We start from the raw sequence: 19,359 nt of genomic DNA, 5'->3' as shown, positions 1-19,359 counted from the left end.
CTCCTCAGCCAGGGTATCAAACTTATAGAACTTTGCAAAGGTGTTTGACCCCGACCAAGTAGCAGCTCGGCACAGCTGTAGTGCAGAGTTCCCTCGGGCAGCCGCCCAAGAAGAGCCCACCTTCCTAGTGGAATGGGCCTTAACAGATTTTGGTAACGGCAATCCTGCCGTAGAATGCGCCTGCTGAATCATGTTACAGATCCAGCGAGCAATAGTCTGCTTTGAAGCAGGGCCGCCAACCTTGTTGGCTGCATACAGGACAAACAGTGCTTCTGTTTTTCTGATCCTAGCCGTTCTGGCCACGTAAATTTTCAAAGCCCTGACCACATCAAGGGACTCGGAATCCTCCAAGTCACGCATAGCCACAGGCACGACAATAGGTTGGTTCACATGAAAGGACGAGACCACCTTGGGCAGGAATTGAGGATGGGTCCGCAATTCCGCTCTATCCATATGGAAAACCAGATAGGGGCTTTTATGTGATAAAGCCGCCAATTCCGAAACTTGCCTAGCCGAAGCCAAGGCTAACAACATGACCACCTTCCAGGTGAGATATTTTAACTCCACTGTCTTAAGTGGCTCAAACCAATGTGACTTCAGAAAACTTAACACCACAATAAGGTCCCAAGGCGCCACCGGAGGTACAAAAGGAGGATGAATATGCAGTACTCCCTTCACAAAAGTCTGTACTTCAGGTAATGAGGCCAATTCCTTTTGAAAGAAAATCTGAACTTTAATGGAGCCTAATTTTAGGCTCAAATTCACTACAGTTTGTAGGAAGTGAAGAAAACAGCCCAGGTGAAATTCTTCCATAGGAGCATTCCTGGCCTCACACCAAGAAACATATTTTCTCCATATTCGGTGATAATGTTTAGATGTCATGTCCTTCCTAGCCTTTATTAGCGTAGGAATGACCTCACCCGGAATACCTTTTTCCGCTAGGATCCGGTGTTCAACCACCATGCCGTCAAACGCAGCAGCGGTAAGTCTTGGAACAGACAGGGACCTTGTTGTAACAGGTCCTGCCTTAGAGGAAGAGGCCACGGATCTTGTGTGAGCATTTCCTGCAGATCCGGATACCAGGTCCTTCGTGGCCAATCTGGAACAATGAGAATTGTTCTCACTCTTTTTCTTATTATCCTCAACACCTTGGGTAAGAGAGGAAGAGGAGGAAACACATACATATAGGTAATGACTACCTGTTCCAAGTGCAATAGAGTCCATAGCATCAAGGAGAGCGGTGTTCCGTGTGAGACGTCAGTCGGAGAGGATCCTCACCCGACTTCTATACCAGTTTGACCTTGGAAACGCTGCCCACCACCGGACAACACTCTCTCTCGTTGCTGCCCGACTGACGTCTCACACGGAACACTGTTCTCCTTGCTGCTACAGACTCTGTATTGCACTTGGAACAGGTAGTCATTTCCCGGACACTTGCTAAGTGAATACCGGAGTACAAGTTCTTTCACCTGTGTGTGCAACTATTGCTTTTATGAACTGAGTCTAGAGGAGTCTGCATACTAGTTATCTTTTATCTAGGGACTGTCTGGGCCCACTAGTAAAAATAAGTACAAGGCTTACTAAGAGGTGGAGCACGGCGCTGTCCTACAAAAATATGGGTGGACTAAGGGCCTAATTCAGTTGATCGCAGCAGCAAATTTGTTAGCAGTTAGGCAAAACCATGTGCACTGCAGGTGGGGCAGATGTAACATGTGCAGAGAGAGTTTGATTTGGGTGGAGTACGTTCATCCTGAAATCTAAATTGCAGTGTAAAAATAAAGCAGCCAGTATTTACCCTGCACAGAAACAAAATAACAAATCTAACTCTCCCTGCACATGTTACATCTGCCCCCCCTGCAGTACACATGGTTTTGCCCAACTGCTAACAAATTTGCTGCTGCGATCAACTCAGAATTACCCCCTAAGTACAATTTGGCAGCTATACAAATAATTTGTTATAAGATATATTACTATTAATTGATGTAATTTGCCGGCTATACTGGTACTATATTAAGGGTGCTTTTATAAGGAATGTTTTAATAAAAAATTTTAATATTGTGTATATATAATAAATTTTATATATTCTATTTTTTGTAAACCTCAATCAGATTACTCTACTGGGAGCTGCATACGATTGGTTATAGGTGCTCAGCACAATTATACATTTTTACAAGAATTTTTAGTGTTTTCGGTGTATTTAAATATACATAGTGTTCTTTTTTGCGGCTGAATTATTCTTGGGGCCCACGGCTGCGCGAGTGCGAGCTCCGCAGATCACACCCAGCACTGTGTTTTCTGAATTCTTACATATTTTATTCAATAGATTTAGTTGCCACAAAACCATGTCGACGCATGGTTCTTCATGATTTGTAGGGTTAGGCACTCGGGGAAGTGTTTGGGTTGGCCTAAAACATAAACACACAGTTTTTATCGAACATTTGAACCTGTCGGTCTAAGTCAATGTCAACCATTTTCGAAACAGTCAACCTTCAGACCCTGTTGACTTATTCGCAGTCGACCATCTGCTTTCATCCCTTTCCGGTCGATCTGATCATTCACACCCAACTGTAGCAGAGTTGAAGTAGTTTTGGTTAATTTCCCCGCCAAATGATCACTCTTCTGGATTAGTTACTGCACCAAATTTAGAGCTTATTAATTATTTGCTACATAACCCCCACATTGAAAAGACCCAACCATCAAAAGCCCAATTTTTATGTATACATTTTTAGAGACTGAGCCCTCGGACACCAGTTTGTGGTCCTCAGTGATTGAGCTGGCGGAGAATGTTTCCCCAGAATGGGCCTTAGTATACAAAAACCAGGGCGCAATATAACATTGTATCCTACACAATAGATGAAAAGGATTTCTTACAGTCTAACGGCGTATCCCTCTTGCTTTCCTCAGGGAGTCTTCATCGCTCTAGTTGGATGTCTCTTGGACAAAAAGGTGAGCGACTAAATTGGGCTTCTGTCTAGTGATAACATCTAAACATGACTATGAGGAAAACGGACTAAGCTCCCCTCAATTACAGCCGCAGAGTAACCCCACCACATCTTATGTAAGGGGTGTGCATAATATATTTATTTTCCCAATAGGTGATGGCAGCGATTTCCAAAAGATTTAGAAAACTCCAAAAGGTGTTCCCTTTTATGGCCTGCTGCGAGGGGAACTCCTACAGACTGGTAAGGACACCGCCAGCTATCTGAGATAAGTTATCTGCAGCTCGCTTAGCCCTTATGTCCATAATTACGTCTATCCTGAAAGACGACTTGATATTGTATTCTGATTAGTTTCCTGAAATTCTGTAGCACTGAGGAACCGAGGATCAGAACATAATCACCAGCCTGTTCGCTCCTACCCCTGTGGACCAGCCACTTAGACTTGGCCCACCTTTGTTCACCCTGTAGTCACCCCTCTGTTAACTCTGTCAATTCTCCAACACGGAGGGGCAGTGGGTTTTACCACACCATACAGCTTGTGGCAGCCGTTCAATGCTCTCAATGTAACAGTGGTCAGGCCACGAATCGCCCCATCAAACCCTTCTCCAGCAAGACAATAATAAGTTGTTACAGAGACGCAGAGGTGGTACCTAAAGAATGACGGGCACAAGAGACACTAATATCCTTGAGGCAGGTCTTTGTCCTTCGGGGTCAGGCTAGAATTCTGTTTTACGATTACAGGCAAGAATAGGTCAGAGACCACCATTCAGATGTATTCTCACTCCCATACATAAGCCCAGATATGTTTCTTTGTGCATCACGGAAGCAAGATGTAAAGTGACACGGCTTGTTTTGTCTTCCATCATCTTCGCAGGACTCCAGCAATGAGCAGGAAAGTGTGGAGACTTACAGATCGATAGGAAACCACTGACATGACTGCAGATATCGAGCACTATTACTGGCATCCTGGTGCCCACAGTCCTGGCTGCCTGGTGTACAATGCGGGGACCTTTGCGGCTAAAAGACGGATATGAGATAATGACGGAAGAGTGTGTGTGGGAGAGATGTGTAATCTTTTATTGTGTGCAAATTCCACTGGAGAAACATTATAAACCAGTGTTGACCTCAGATAAAATGGCTCCTTCTTAGCTACAGGTGGAACTACCTGTCCTCTAATATACAGGTGTGACCTGGTGGTAGTTGTAAAGACCTAGACACACCGGCTGAATAAAACTATTACACAGCCACAAGCAAATGGAAAGTTCTGTGCATCCTATTGCAAAGTGTGACCTACAGTGACGGCCAGTGGGTGACACAAAAATATAGTTCTTAGTCCGCATTGGAACCTACTTTTGCATAATAAAACCAAGGCACAATTAACAAATTACTTATTTTTTTATTAATTTATGTTTTTATTAACTCTTAAATGCTGTATTCTGGTTATCTCACCTCCTGGCAGGGGGGAGCTGCAACACACTTGGTTATCAAAACTGTTATTCATTAACGTACAAGCTCATTCTCAGACACGCGTGTGTTCTGCGGGTTTTATAAAACTTGCACCAGGATAAGTGCCCGTTCCTTCCATGCAGCATAAAGAATCGCGGGACCGCCTCAGGGTTAGACCGCGGGGGGCGCCAGCAGCGCCTGCAGTGTGCGCGCCGTACAAATCAGCAATTCATTTTCAAACAACAGACAAGGCAACTAAAAATATTTACAGTGCTGCGAGACTATCCTCAGCTGGAGGGACACATTGTGAGTTATTAGTGCATTGCTCTGGCGATTAAGGCTGGTACGTTACATGAAGCTTCGGATTACTGGGGGTATAGTTCTACAATCATTCCGTGTCCCTAAAAAAGGAAAAGGAAAAAAAGAAAATTATCCGTCAACAAACAAACAATTATAAGACACAAACATGTACACACTAGGACCAAGTGACGTCACATAGGGACTAGATCCGAGTAGGGAGCAAAGCAAGAACAAGTAACTCTGCCCCTGGACAATCCCTGCCGCACTGCAACGCTGGAAAGAATTGTTATTCTGCTTGCAGGGTAAATACTGGTAGATATATTCTTAAGCTGGATGTACACTAGACAGGTCAGTGAACCCGCAGTCAAAACAACAGATTGGTGTGTACACTTGCCTCAATCCGCAAATCAGCTGCTCAATGTGTCGCCCTCTTATCTAGCTGGGCCGGCCTTGAATTTGCCCACCCAGCTGCGACGGAGGTCCGTGCAGCAAGTGTACGGGCTGCGCAGCCAATGCGATATGTCTTATTTACATCGTTTACAGACATATTGGGGGGTACACCCATCGAGGGGCTCACGATATACCAGCCGTGCGCTCGAACGCAGGATATATATCACCCAGTGTGTACTCTGCAATTTAGGATCTGAGATAGCCCCTACCTGCACGTTACATCTGCCCCCACCTGCAGCGCTGCAAGGTGTGTACAGGTGAAAAGTTACTGGCTTTATATTCAGCCCCATAATAACCAAATATTCATGAATTCCAGATTATTATCAGATACAAGTCCAGTTTGAAAAAAGAAAAAATAAGATTTTACTTACCGATAAATCTATTTCTCGTAGTCCGTAGTGGATGCTGGGGACTCCGTCAGGACCATGGGGATTAGCGGCTCCGCAGGAGACAGGGCACAAAAATAAAGCTTTAGGATCAGGTGGTGTGCACTGGCTCCTCCCCCTATGACCCTCCTCCAAGCCTCAGTTAGGATACTGTGCCCGGACGAGCGTACACAATAAGGAAGGATTTTGAATCCCGGGTAAGACTCATACCAGCCACACCAATCACACCAATCACACCGTACAACTTGTGATCTGAACCCAGTTAACAGTATGACAACGTAGGAGCCTCTGAACAGACGGCTCACAACAAGAAACAACCCGATTTTTTTGTAACAATAACTATGTACAAGTATTGCAGACAATCCGCACTTGGGATGGGCGCCCAGCATCCACTACGGACTACGAGAAATAGATTTATCGGTAAGTAAAATCTTATTTTCTCTAACGTCCTAGTGGATGCTGGGGACTCCGTCAGGACCATGGGGATTATACCAAAGCTCCCAAACGGGCGGGAGAGTGCGGATGACTCTGCAGCACCGAATGAGAGAACTCCAGGTCCTCTTTAGCCAGGGTATCAAATTTGTAGAATTTTACAAACGTGTTCTCCCCCGACCACGTAGCTGCTCGGCAGAGTTGTAATGCCGAGACCCCTCGGGCAGCCGCCCAGGATGAGCCCACCTTCCTTGTGGAATGGGCCTTGACAGATTTAGGCTGTGGCAGGCCTGCCACAGAATGTGCAAGTTGAATTGTGCTACAAATCCAACGAGCAATCGTCTGCTTAGAAGCAGGAGCACCCAGCTTGTTGGGTGCATACAGTATAAACAGCGAGTCAGATTTTCTGACTCCAGCCGTCCTTGAAATATATATTTTCAATGCCCTGACAACGTCCAGCAACTTGGAATCCTCCAAATCGCTAGTAGCCGCAGGCACCACAATAGGCTGGTTCAGGTGAAACGCTGACACCACCTTAGGCAGAAAATGAGGACGCGTCCGCAGTTCTGCCCTGTCCGAATGGAAAATCAGATATGGGCTTTTATACGATAAAGCCGCCAATTCTGACACTCTCCTGGCTGAAGCCAGGGCCAGTAGCATGGTTACTTTCCATGTAAGATATTTCAAATCCGCCGATTTGAGTGGCTCAAACCAATGGGATTTGAGAAAATCCAAAACTACATTAAGGTCCCACGGAGCCACTGGGGGCACAACCGGGGGCTGTATATGTAGTACTCCTTTTACAAAAGTCTGGACTTCAGGAACTGAAGCCAATTCTTTCTGGAAGAAAATCGACAGGGCCGAAATTTGAACCTTAATGGACCCCAACTTGAGGCCCATAGACAATCCTGTTTGTAGGAAATGTAGGAATCGACCCAATTGAAATTCCTCCGTGGGGGCCTTCCTGGCCTCACACCACGCAACATATTTTCTCCAAATGCGGTGATAATGTTGTGCAGTCACCTCCTTCCTGGCTTTAACCAGTGTAGGAATGACCTCTTCTGGAATGCCTTTTTCCCTTAGAATTCGGCGTTCAACCGCCACGCCGTCAAACGCAGCCGCGGTAAGTCTTGGAATAGACACGGTCCCTGCTGAATCAGGTCCCGTCTTAGAGGTAGAGGCCACGGATTTTCCGTGAGCATCTCCTGAAGTTCCGGGTACCAAGTTCTTCTTGGCCAATCCGGAGCCACGAGTATCGTTCTTACTCCCCTTTGCCGTATAATTCTCAGTACTTTGGGTATGAGAGGCAGAGGAGGAAACACATACACTGACTGGAACACCCACGGTGTTACCAGAGCGTCCACAGCTATTGCCTGAGGGTCTCTTGACCTGGCGCAATACCTGTCCAGTTTTTTGTTGAGGCGAGACGCCATCATATCCACCCTTGGTTTTTCCCAACGGTTCACAATCATGTGGAAGACTTCTGGATGAAGTCCCCACTCTCCCGGGTGTAGATCGTGTCTGCTGAGGAAGTCTGCTTCCCAGTTGTCCACTCCCGGAATGAACACTGCTGACAGTGCTATCACATGATCTTCCGCCCAGCGAAGAATCCTTGCAGCTTCTGCCATTGCTCTCCTGCTTCTTGTGCCGCCCTGTCTGTTTACGTGGGCGACTGCCGTGATGTTGTCCGACTGGATCAACACCGGCTGACCCTGAAGCAGGGGTTTTGCCAGGCTTAGAGCATTGTAAATCGCTCTTAGCTCCAGTATATTTATGTGAAGAGACATCTCCAGGCTTGACCATACTCCCTGGAAGTTTCTTCCCTGTGTGACCGCTCCCCAGCCTCTCAGACTGGCATCCGTGGTCACCAGGACCCAGTCCTGTATGCCGAATCTGCGGCCTTCTAACAGATGAGCACTCTGTAACCACCACAGAAGAGACACCCTTGTCCGTGGCGACAAGGTTATCCGCTGATGCATCTGCAGATGCGATCCGGACCATTTGTCCAGCAGATCCCACTGAAAAGTTCGTGCGTGGAATCTGCCGAATGGGATTGCTTCGTAAGAAGCCACCATCTTTCTCAGGACTCTTGTGCATTGATGCACAGACACTTTTCCTGGTTTTAGGAGGTTCCTGACAAGTTCGGATAACTCCTTGGCTTTCTCCTCCGGAAGAAACACCTTTTTCTGAACCGTGTCCAGAATCATTCCCAGGAACAGCAGACGTGTTGTCGGGGTCAACTGAGATTTTGGAAAATTCAGAATCCACCCGTGTTGTTGCAGCACTACTTGGGTTAGTGCTACTCCGTCCTCCAGCTGTTCTCTGGACCTTGCCCTTATCAGGAGATCGTCCAAGTAAGGGATAATTAATATGCCTCTTCTTCGCAGAAGAATCATCATTTCGGCCATTACCTTGGTAAAGACCCGAGGTGCCGTGGACAATCCAAACGGCAGCGTCTGAAACTGATAATGACAGTTTTGCACCACGAACCTGAGGTACCCTTGATGTGAAGGGCAAATTGGGACATGCAGGTAAGCATCTTTTATGTCCAGGGACACCATAAAGTCCCCTTCTTCCAGATTCGCTATCACTGCTCTGAGTGATTCCATCTTGAACTTGAATTTTTGTATGTACAGGTTCAAAGATTTCAGATTTAGAATAGGTCTTACCGAGCCGTCCGGCTTCGGTACCACAAATAGCGTGGAGTAATACCCCTTTTCCTGTTGTAGGAGGGGTACCTTGACTATCACCTGCTGAGAAAACAGCTTGTGAATGGCTTCCAATACCGTCGCCCTGTCTGAGGGAGACGTTGGCAAAGCAGACTTTAGGAACCGGCGAGGGGGAGACTTCTCGAATTCCAACCTGTAACCCTGAGATACTACCTGCAGGATCCAGGGGTCCACCTGTGAGCAAGCCCACTGCGCGCTGAAATTCTTGAGTCGACCCCCCACCGTTCCTGAGTCCGCTTGTAAAGCCCCAGCGTCATGCTGAGGGCTTTGCAGAACCCGCGGAGGGCTTCTGTTCCTGGGAAGGAGCTGCTTGCTGCCCTCTCTTACCCTTTCCTCTGCCTCGGGGCAGATATGACTGTCCTTTTGCCCGCTTCTTATAGGACCGAAAGGACTGCGGCTGAAAAGACGGTGTCTTTTTCTGTTGGGAGGGGGTCCGAGGTAAAAAGGTGGATTTCCCGGCAGTTGCCGTGGCCACCAAATCCGATAGACCGACGCCAAATAATTCCTCCCCTTTATACGGCAATACTTCCATATGCCGCTTGGAATCCGCATCACCTGACCACTGTCGTGTCAATAAACTTCTTCTGGCAGATATGGACATCGCACTTACTCTCGATGCCAGAGTGCAAATATCCCTCTGAGCATCTCGCATATAAAGAAAAGCATCCTTTAATTGCTCTAAAGTCTGTAAAATACTGTCCCTATCCAGGGTATCAATATTTTCAGTCAGGGAATCCGACCAGACCACCCCAGCACTGCACATCCAGGCTGAGGCGATGGCTGGTCGCAGTATAACACCAGTATGTGTGTATATACTTTTTAGGGTAGTTTCCAGCCTCCTATCAGCTGGATCCTTGAGGGCGGCCGTATCAGGAGACGGTAACGCCACTTGTTTTGATAAGCGTGTGAGCGCCTTATCCACCTTAGGGGGTGTTTCCCAGCGCGCCCTAACCTCTGGCGGGAAAGGGTATAATGCCAATAACTTTTTTGAAATTAGCACTTTTCTATCTGGGTTAACCCACGCTTCATCACATACATCATTCAATTCCTCTGATTCAGGAAAAACTACAGGTAGTTTTTTCACCCCCCACATAATACCCCTTTTTCTGGTACTTGTAGTATCAGAGATATGCAAAGCCTCCTTCATTGCCGTGATCATATAACGTGTGGCCCTACTGGAAAATACGTTTGTTTCTTCACCGTCGACACTAGATTCAGTGTCCGTGTCTGGGTCTGTGTCGACCGACTGAGGTAAAGGGCGTTTTACAGCCCCTGACGGTGTCTGAGACGCCTGGGCAGGTACTAACTGGTTTTCCGGCCGTCTCATGTCGTCAACTGATTTTTGTAATGTGCTGACATTATCACGTAATTCCATAAACAAAGCCATCCATTCCGGTGTCGACTCCCTGGGGGGTGACATCACCATTACCGGCAATTGCTCTGCCTCCACACCAACATCGTCCTCATACATGTCGACACACACGTACCGACACACAGCAGACACACAGGGAATGCTCTATTGAAGACAGGACCCCACTAGCCCTTTGGGGAGACAGAGGGAGAGTTTGCCAGCACACACCCAAGCGCTATAATATATATGGGAACAACCCTATATAAGTGTTGCATCCTTATAGCAGCTTAAATATAGTAATATCGCCAAAAAAAAGTGCCCCCCCTCTCTGTTTTACCCTGTTTCTGTAGTGCAGTGCAGGGGAGAGTCCTGGGAGCCTTCCTCACAGCGGAGCTGAGCAGGAAAATGGCGCTGTGTGCTGAGGAAAATAAGCACCGCCCCCTATTTCGGCGGGCTCTTCTCCGGAGTTTGTGAGATCTGGCAGGGGTTAAATACATCCATATAGCCTCAAGGGCTATATGTGATGTCTTTTTTAGCCATAAAAAGGTATTATACATTGCTGCCCAGGGCGCCCCCCCAGCGCCCTGCACCCTCCGTGACCGCTGTGTGAAGTGTGCTGACAACAATGGCGCACAGCTGCAGTGCTGTGCGCTACCTCAGGAAGACTGAAAAGTCTTCTGCCGCCTGCTTCTGGACCTCTTCCATCTTCGGCATCTGCAAGGGGGGTCGGCGGCGCGGCTCCGGGACCGGACTCCATGGCTGGGCCTGTGTTCGATCCCTCTGGAGCTAATGGTGTCCAGTAGCCGAAGAAGCCAATCCATCCTGCACGCAGGTGAGTTGACTTCTCTCCCCTAAGTCCCTCGTTGCAGTGAACCTGTTGCCAGCAGGACTCACTGAAAATAAAAAACCTAAAAACTTTTTCTAAGCAGCTCTTTAGGAGAGCCACCTAGATTGCACCCTGCTTGGACGGGCACAAAAACCTAACTGAGGCTTGGAGGAGGGTCATAGGGGGAGGAGCCAGTGCACACCACCTGATCCTAAAGCTTTATTTTTGTGCCCCGTCTCCTGCGGAGCCGCTAATCCCCATGGTCCTGACGGAGTCCCCAGCATCCACTAGGACGTTAGAGAAAACACAATCACAATGCATCGGCACAGATCTCAGGGGGGGATATGTCCCTATTCCCAGACTGCGCAGCCACATAGATTATATTCCATATACTTGCCAAATAAGTAAGTCCCAAATGTCATTATTTATCATTATAGGTAGTGATGTCAAATGTAAACGAAAAGGACCAATTAGGATTTTTCTTTATTCATTTTAAGTAAAAGATACTCCCTTGTCCCCTTATTAAGAGGTCAGAACCTCTCCGGCACCCTATACTTTGTATCATGTATGCTTATATTGTGCATAGACAGAAGACACTACTACTACATGGCCGGTACACCTGCCCCCACAGACCGGTGCCGAGGACGTTTCTCTAACCGCTACAGATATAAACACGCAGCAACAAGAGCCCCATACATAAAGTACTAGGAGTCTGGAGAGAGGGCCTGCAGGTGGCACTAGTGAGTATTACTACTACAGGGGAATACGCCGCCGCAGGAAAGCCGGTCACAGGCACTTATGGACGGTGTTACAGTAACTGTATAAATTCCCATGCTGCGTACTGGCAGATGGAGACTATTCCAGAGCTGTAACAGCACGGGGGGACTGCATGTACACAGCTGCGCTAGAATATGCGCACGCTGAGTAACACGGGTAATTTACAAGCAAATCAACAGAACAAATGAGACTATCAGAGGCGAAACGCGTTAGTGGTAAGAATGACCACCTGTCACTGACCAAGACTTTGGAGGTCTCCGTTTACTGTGCATAAGACCCAGCTACAAGCTTACTGCCATCTGCAGCAGCGGTAATGCCACGACGTGAGCTCACGCCGGAACACCTCTTCTGCTAAGCGGCATATCACACACTGGGACTGACTGAGGCCTCTCATCACGCAGATCCTCACCGAGGGACACCCTGCTTTCATGCCAGACATCTAACTGGGAAATAGTACTCCTTAGTGTAAGTTTTGGGTCATCACGAGACACATGACTATTTTTAGGACTGTTTTAGGTTCACTCATTTTGGACGGGCTGGTAACTAGTAGACAATGTTCCTATACAGTGTATTAGAGGGCACTGTATACCCCTCCCCCTTCTTTATCAGCAGCCTCCACATAGCGCTAGAGACCTTGTCCTTGGATCGCGTTGGGCACAGCGGAACAGAAATCCAATGTATCACAACGGCGCACTCACCTGTCCTCCTGCGGCACAGGCCGCCACCAGCCCATACTGTCCTCCCTCTTTCTTCAGCCGGTGAGCCGCAGCCATGACCAGCCGGCAGCCGGTAGCTCCAAATGGGTGACCCAGCGACAGGGATCCACCCCAAGAATTAAACTTCTCCAGGGGAGGGGCGCCCACCTGAGAAACACAAGCAGTTTCCACGTGTTACCTTCACTTAATAATGGCTACAAAGCAGATTAGAGCTGTCCGATCAGTAGGCATCGGTACATCTGGCTGGCGTACCCACCTTATTCTTCCGGCCCATGTAGTTCTGTGCAAACCAGTCCGACTCCATCGCTTTCAGGTTGGCCATGATCTGCCCCTGGAGACAGAACAGAGACTCAGTTTTCCATATCAGAGGACGGAGCATTACTCAGAGGCAGGCCTGAGGGTGTACAATGTAGTACTGTCGCAGTCCTCCCTACAGTCCGCCCTGCATGGGGTGTGGATCTAGGACAGTGACCAGTCCAGCAAAATCTAATACTGAAACACACCTAGAACATGAACGTAGCATTTGCGGGTGACAGGGGTGGCTGGCAAGCTTTCACCGGGTACCCCATCCGCCAGCCCCCGATTGCACTTCATTTCTGTTTTGTTACATAGCACTGAGTAAAACGCACTAGAGGCAGCCAGATTCCACGGAGATCTAGAACTGCGCCCCCTGCTGCCCACACCAGACGCAATGTGACACTGTGTGTGTACAGGACGCAGGCAGCGCTCACGTTACACAAAAGGAAGGTGGAACATTGGCTTTGCCAAATACAGGCTGAGGCAGAAAAAACTCCCAGATTTTAAAGGTTAACAAAAGGCATGGTAAGGGCTATTCAAAATGTTAGTGCATAGGGTGAATTCAATAGTACGCGGTAATTTTTCAGGCAGTAAAAACAGGACTTTACTGCAACTTTTTTGGGGGGCAATTCAATTAGAGCCCGTAATTAACACCCAAAAAAGTACCTGTTTTCAGGTGAAAACACACAGGATCTAGGATAAGTTCACGGGCCTATGTGTTTTCACGGTCCCAGTAAGTGCTGCATTGTTCTGCCATCGGGGCTAAATGGACTGCCCCAGGAGGATCAGTCTGCCCATGGTAAATTACTGGTTGCAATTGAATTCTCATAGTCAGAAAGTGTAAGTAATAGTTTGTTTTCAGTCGGTTTTGAATACGATATGGTCATTTCCTGGCGTACAGCAGCCTTCAGCTCATTATTGGTTCTTGGTGTGAGTGTGTGTGTAGACTTCGGCTGTCAGACGGCCCCGTTGGCTGTACAGAGGCCTCTTATGAAGCTTTGTCAGGAAATTGCAGCGTTAACGCCGGAAATGAGCCGCCGAGTGATGCGAAACGTCAGAAAACAACCACAAATGCGCCATCTGGGCGATATCACATTCATAACCAACTGAGAATAAACTGTATTCCAGGCACTGCTAGATTATGTACTAACATTCTAGATTGAAATGGGTGACAGACAGGAATACAGAAAGTGTTATCTTACAGCGAAGGCTTCGTGGAACTCGAAGACGTCTATGTCAGCCAGGGTCAGCCCGGCCCTCTCCAGCACTTTGGGGGTAGCGTAGGTCGGGCTGAAAGACAATATACACTGTTTACAGACAGCGGAGGATGGCTACTGGGCAGCAAACTTACTCATGTTCCTATGTAGAGGACAATTCACTCTTTCATCACATTGACGTTCATTTATTTAATTTCCAAAAAATAAGAATTTACTTACCGATAATTCTATTTCTCGGAGTCCGTAGTGGATGCTGGGGTTCCTGAAAGGACCATGGAGGATAGCGGCTCCGCAGGAGACAGGGCACAAAAAGTAAAGCTTTTACAGGTCAGGTGGTGTGCACTGGCTCCTCCCCCTATGACCCTCCTCCAGACTCCAGTTAGGTACTGTGCCCGGACGAGCGTACACAATAAGGGAGGATTTTGAATCCCGGGTAAGACTCATACCAGCCACACCAATCACACCGTACAACTTGTGATCTAAACCCAGTTAACAGTATGATAACAGAGGAGCCTCTGAAAGATGGCTCCCTAAACAAAATAACCCGAAATAGTTAACAATAACTATGTACAAGTCTTGCAGATAATCCGCACTTGGGATGGGCGCCCAGCATCCACTACGGACTCCGAGAAATAGAATTATCGGTAAGTAAATTCTTATTTTCTCTATCGTCCTAAGTGGATGCTGGGGTTCCTGAAAGGACCATGGGGATTATACCAAAGCTCCCAAACGGGCGGGAGAGTGCGGATGACTCTGCAGCACCGAATGAGAGAACTCCAGGTCCTCTTTTGCCAGGGTATCAAATTTGTAAAATTTTACAAACGTGTTCTCCCCTGACCACGTAGCTGCTCGGCAGAGTTGTAATGCCGAGACCCCTCGGGCAGCCGCCCAGGATGAGCCCACCTTCCTTGTGGAATGGGCCTTAACAGAATTAGGCTGTGGTAGGCCTGCCACAGAATGTGCAAGTTGAATCGTGTTACAAATCCAACGAGCAATCGACTGCTTAGAAGCAGGTGCACCCAACTTGTTGGGTGCATACAGTATAAACAGCGAGTCAGATTTTCTGACTCCAGCCGTCCTTGAAATGTATATCTTTAAAGCTCTGACAACGTCCAACAACTTGGAGTCTTCCAAGTCGTTTGTAGCCGCAGGCACTACAATAGGCTGGTTCAGGTGAAACGCTGACACCACCTTCGGGAGAAAATGCGGACGCGTCCGCAGCTCTGCCCTATCTGAATGGAAAATTAAATAAGGACTTTTATAAGATAAAGCCGCCAGTTCTGATACTCTCCTGGCCGAAGCCAGGGCCAGTAACATAGTCACTTTCCATGTGAGATATTTCAAATCCACCTTCTTAAGTGGTTCAAACCAATGGGATTTGAGGAAATCTAAAACTACATTTAGATCCCACGGTGCCACCGGAGGCACCACAGGAGGCTGTATATGCAGTACTCCTTTGACAAAAGTCTGGACCTCAGGAACTGAGGCCAATTCTTTTTGGAAGAATATAGACAGGGCCGAAATTTGAACCTTAATAGATCCCAATTTGAGACCCATAGACAATCCTGATTGCAGGAAATGTAGGAAACGACCCAGTTGAAATTCCTCCGTCGGAGCATTCCGACCCTCGCACCATGCCACATATTTCCGCCAAATGCGGTGATAATGCTTTGCGGTGACTTCTTTCCTTGCCTTAATCAAGGTAGGAATGACTTCTTCAGGAATGCCTTTTTCTTTTAGAATCTGGCGTTCAACCGCCATGCCGTCAAACGCAGCCGCGGTAAGTCTTGAAAAAGACAAGGACCCTGCTGAGGCAGGTCCCTTCTCAGAGGTAGAGGCCACGGATCGTCCGTGACCATCTCTTGAAGTTCCGGGTACCAAGTCCTTCTTGGCCAATCCGGAGCCACTAGTATCGTTCTTACTCCTCTTTGCCGTATAATCCTCAATACCTTTGGTATGAGAGGCAGAGGAGGAAACACATATACCGACTGGTACACCCAAGGTGTTACCAGCGCATCCACAGCTATTGCCTGCGGATCTCTTGACCTGGCGCAATACCTGTCCAGTTTTTTGTTGAGGCGAGACGCCATCATGTCCACCATTGGTTTTTCCCAACGGTTTATTATCATGAGGAAAACTTCTGAATGAAGTCCCCACTCTCCCGGGTGAAGATCGTGTCTGCTGAGGAAGTCTGCTTCCCAGTTGTCCACGCCCGGGATGAATACTGCTATCACGTGATTCTCCGCCCAGCGAAGGATCCTGGCAGCTTCTGCCATTGCACTCCTGCTTCTTGTGCCGCCCTGTCTGTTTACATGGGCGACTGCCGTGATGTTGTCCGACTGGATCAACACCGGTCTTCCTTGAAGCAGAGGTTCCGCCTGGTTTAGAGCATTGTAGATTGCTCCTAGTTCCAGAATGTTTATGTGAAGAGACTTTTCCAGGCTCGTCCACACTCCCTGGAAGTTTCTTCCCTGTGTGACTGCTCCCCAGCCTCTCAGGCTGGCGTCCGTGGTCACCAGGATCCAATCCTGTATGCCGAATCTGCGGCCCTCCAGTAGATGAGCCTCCTGCAACCACCACAGAAGAGATACCCTTGTCCTTGGAGACAGGGTTATCCGCTGATGCATCTGAAGATGCGATCCGGACCATTCGTCCAGCAAATCTCCCTGAAAATGTTTTGCGTGAGATCTGCCGAATGGAATCGCTTCGTAAGAAGCCACCATTTTTCCCAGGCCTCCTGTGCATTAATGCACTGATACTTGGCCTGGTTTTAGGAGGTTTCTGACTAGGTCGGATAACTCCCTGGCTTTCCCCTCCAGGAGAAATACCTTTTTCTGGACTATGCCCAGAATCATTCCTGGGAACAGCAGACGTATCATCGGAAAAAACAGCTGCGATTTTTGGAATATTTAGAATCCACTCGTGCTATCGTAGAACTACTTTAGATAGTTCTTTTCCGACCTCCAACTGTTCTCTGGAACTTGCCCCTTTCAGGATATCGTCCAAGTAAGGGATAATTAAGATGCCCTTTTCTTTGAAGAGAGTCATCTTTTCGGCCATTACCTTGGTAAAGGCCCGGGGTGCCGTGGATAATTCAACGGCAACTTTTGAAACTGATATTGACAGTTCTGTATCACGAACCCGATGTACCCTTGTTGAGAAGGGCAAATTTGGACATGGAGGTAATCCTTGATGTCCAGGGACACCATATAGTCCCCTTCTTTCCGGTTCGCTATCACTGCTCTGAGTGACTCCATCTTGATTTGAACCTTTATGTAAGTGTTCAAAGATTTCAGATTTAGACTATGTCTCACCAAGCCGTCTGGCTTCAGTACCACCATATAGTGTGGAAGACTAATACCCTTTTCCTTGTTGTAGGAGGGGTACTTTGATTATCACCTGCTGGAAATACAGCTTGTGAATTTTTCCCAATACTGCCTCCCTGTTGGAGGGAGCCGTTGGTAACGCAGACTTCAGGAACCTGCGAGGAAAAGATGTCTCGACTCTCCAATCTGTACCCCTGGGATAATACTAGTACGATCCAGGGGTCAACTTGCGAGTGATCCCACTGCGCGTTGAGACTCTTGAGACTACACCCCCACCTAACCTGAGTCCGCTTACACGGCCCCAGCGTCATGCTGGGGACTTGGCAGACGCGGTGGAAGGCTTCCTTTCCTGGGAAGGAGCTGTCTGCTGCAGTCTACTTCCCTTTCCTCTATGTCTGGGCAGATATGACTGGCCTTTTGCCCGCTTGCCCTCATGGGAACGGAAGGATTGAGGCTGAAAAGACGGTGTCTGTTTCTGCTGAGATGTAACTTGGGGTAAAAAGGTTGGATTTCCAGCTGTTGCCGAGACCCCCAGGTCCGTTGGACCGACCCCAAATAACTCTTTCCCTTTATACGGCCATACTTCCATGTGTCGTATGGGATATGTATCACCTGACCACTGTCGTGTCCATGACATCTTCTGGGAGATATGGATCACGCACTTATTTTGATGCCAGAGTGCACATATCCCTCTGTGCATCTCGCATACATAAATATATAATGCATCCTATTAAATGCTCTATATCAATCAAATATTTTCAGTCAGGGAAACCGACCAAGCCAACCCAGCACTGCATCTCCAGGCTGATGGCGATCGCTGGTCGCAGTATAACCACCTTATGTGTGTATATACTTTTTAGGATATTTTTCCAGCTGCCTATCAGCTGGCTCCTTGAGGGCGGCCGTATCTGGAGACGGTAACGCCACTTGATAAGCGTGTGAGCGCCTTATTCATTCCCAACGCGCCCTAACTTCTGGCGGGAAAGGGTATAACGCCAATATTTGCTATCGGGGTAAACCCACGCATCATCACACACTTTATTTTATTTTATCTGATTCAGGAAAAACTACAGGTAGTTTTTTCACTCCCACATAATACCCTTTTTTTTTTTTTTTTTTTTTTTTTTTTTGTGGTACTTGTAGTATCAGAAATATGTAACACCTCCTTCATTGCCCTTAACGTGTGGCCCTAATAAGGAATACGTTTGTTTATTCACCGTCGACACTGGATTCAGTGTCGGTGTCTGTGTCTGTGTCGACCGACTGAGGTAAATGGGCGTTATTAAAAACCCCTGACGGTGTTTCTGAGACGCCTGGACCTGTACTAATTGTTTGTCGGCCGTCTCATGTCGTCAACCGACCTTGCAGCGTGTTGACATTCTCACGTAATTCCCTAAATAAGCCATCCATACCGGTGTCGACTCCCTAGAGAGTGACATCACCATCATAGGCAATTGCTCCGCCTCCTCCAACATCGTCCTCATACATGTCGACACACACGTACCGACACACAGCACACACACCGGGAATGCTCTGACAGAGGACAGGACCCCACTAGCCCTTTGGAGAGACAGAGGGAGAGTTTGCCAGCACACACCAAAAAAAAAAACGCTATAATTACATAGGGACAACCTTATATAAGTGTTTCTCCCTTATAGCATCTTTAATATATTTATATCGCCAATTTAGTGCCCCCCCTCTCTGTTTAAACCCTGTTTCTGTAGTGCAGTGCAGGGGAGAGCCTGGGAGCCTTCTCTCCAGCCTTTCTGTGAGAGAAAATGGCGCTGTGTGCTGAGGAGATAGGCCCCGCCCCTTTTTCGGCGGGCTCGTCTCCCGCTATTTATTGTATTTAGGCAGGGGTTAAATATCTCCATATAGCCTCTGGGGGCTATATGTGAGGTATTTTTAGCCTTATATAGGTTTACATTTGCCTCCCAGGGCGCCCCCCCCCAGCGCCCTGCACCCTCAGTGACTGCCGTGTGAAGTGTGCTGAGAGGAAAATGGCGCACAGCTGCAGTGCTGTGCGCTACCTTTAGAAGACTGCAGGAGTCTTCAGCCGCCGATTCTGGACCTCTTCTTGCTTCAGCATCTGCGAGGGGGCCGGCGGCGAGGCTCCGGTGACCATCCAGGCTGTACCTGTGATCGTCCCTCTGGAGCTTCATGTCCA

At 48.0% G+C, this 19,359-nt stretch overlaps 2 protein-coding genes across 3 annotated transcripts in view; one reads left to right on the top strand and one right to left on the bottom strand.

The window, feature by feature from the left end:
• ADGRF3 (adhesion G protein-coupled receptor F3) overlaps positions 1-4,309 on the top strand; it is an 88,665-nt gene extending 84,356 nt beyond the window's left edge. The window contains exons 11-13 of one of the 2 annotated variants that reach the window (XM_063914968.1): positions 2,905-2,946; positions 3,096-3,182; positions 3,814-4,309. In XM_063914968.1, coding sequence (XP_063771038.1) covers positions 2,905-2,946; positions 3,096-3,182; positions 3,814-3,870 — 186 coding nt within the window. In that variant the 3' untranslated portion in view covers positions 3,871-4,309. Of the gene's footprint in view, positions 1-2,904; positions 2,947-3,095; positions 3,183-3,813 lie in introns of those variants that run through there. The other variant, XR_010175805.1, reaches the window with a different exon arrangement.
• Positions 4,310-4,315: 6 nt separating this feature from the next.
• The window catches only part of HADHB (hydroxyacyl-CoA dehydrogenase trifunctional multienzyme complex subunit beta), a 65,282-nt gene continuing 50,238 nt past the window's right edge, over positions 4,316-19,359 (bottom strand). The window contains exons 13-16 of the mRNA XM_063914970.1: positions 13,852-13,939; positions 12,609-12,683; positions 12,335-12,499; positions 4,316-4,786 (exon numbers count right to left, since the gene is read on the bottom strand). Of these exons, the coding sequence (XP_063771040.1) occupies positions 4,751-4,786; positions 12,335-12,499; positions 12,609-12,683; positions 13,852-13,939 (364 nt within the window). The 3' untranslated portion in view covers positions 4,316-4,750. The remainder of the gene's footprint in view (positions 4,787-12,334; positions 12,500-12,608; positions 12,684-13,851; positions 13,940-19,359) is intronic.

The sequence above is a fragment of the Pseudophryne corroboree genome, chromosome 4 (genome assembly GCF_028390025.1).
Source record: "Pseudophryne corroboree isolate aPseCor3 chromosome 4, aPseCor3.hap2, whole genome shotgun sequence".
NCBI lineage: Eukaryota > Metazoa > Chordata > Amphibia > Anura > Myobatrachidae > Pseudophryne > Pseudophryne corroboree.
This window is presented reverse-complemented; position numbering and strand designations above follow the sequence as displayed.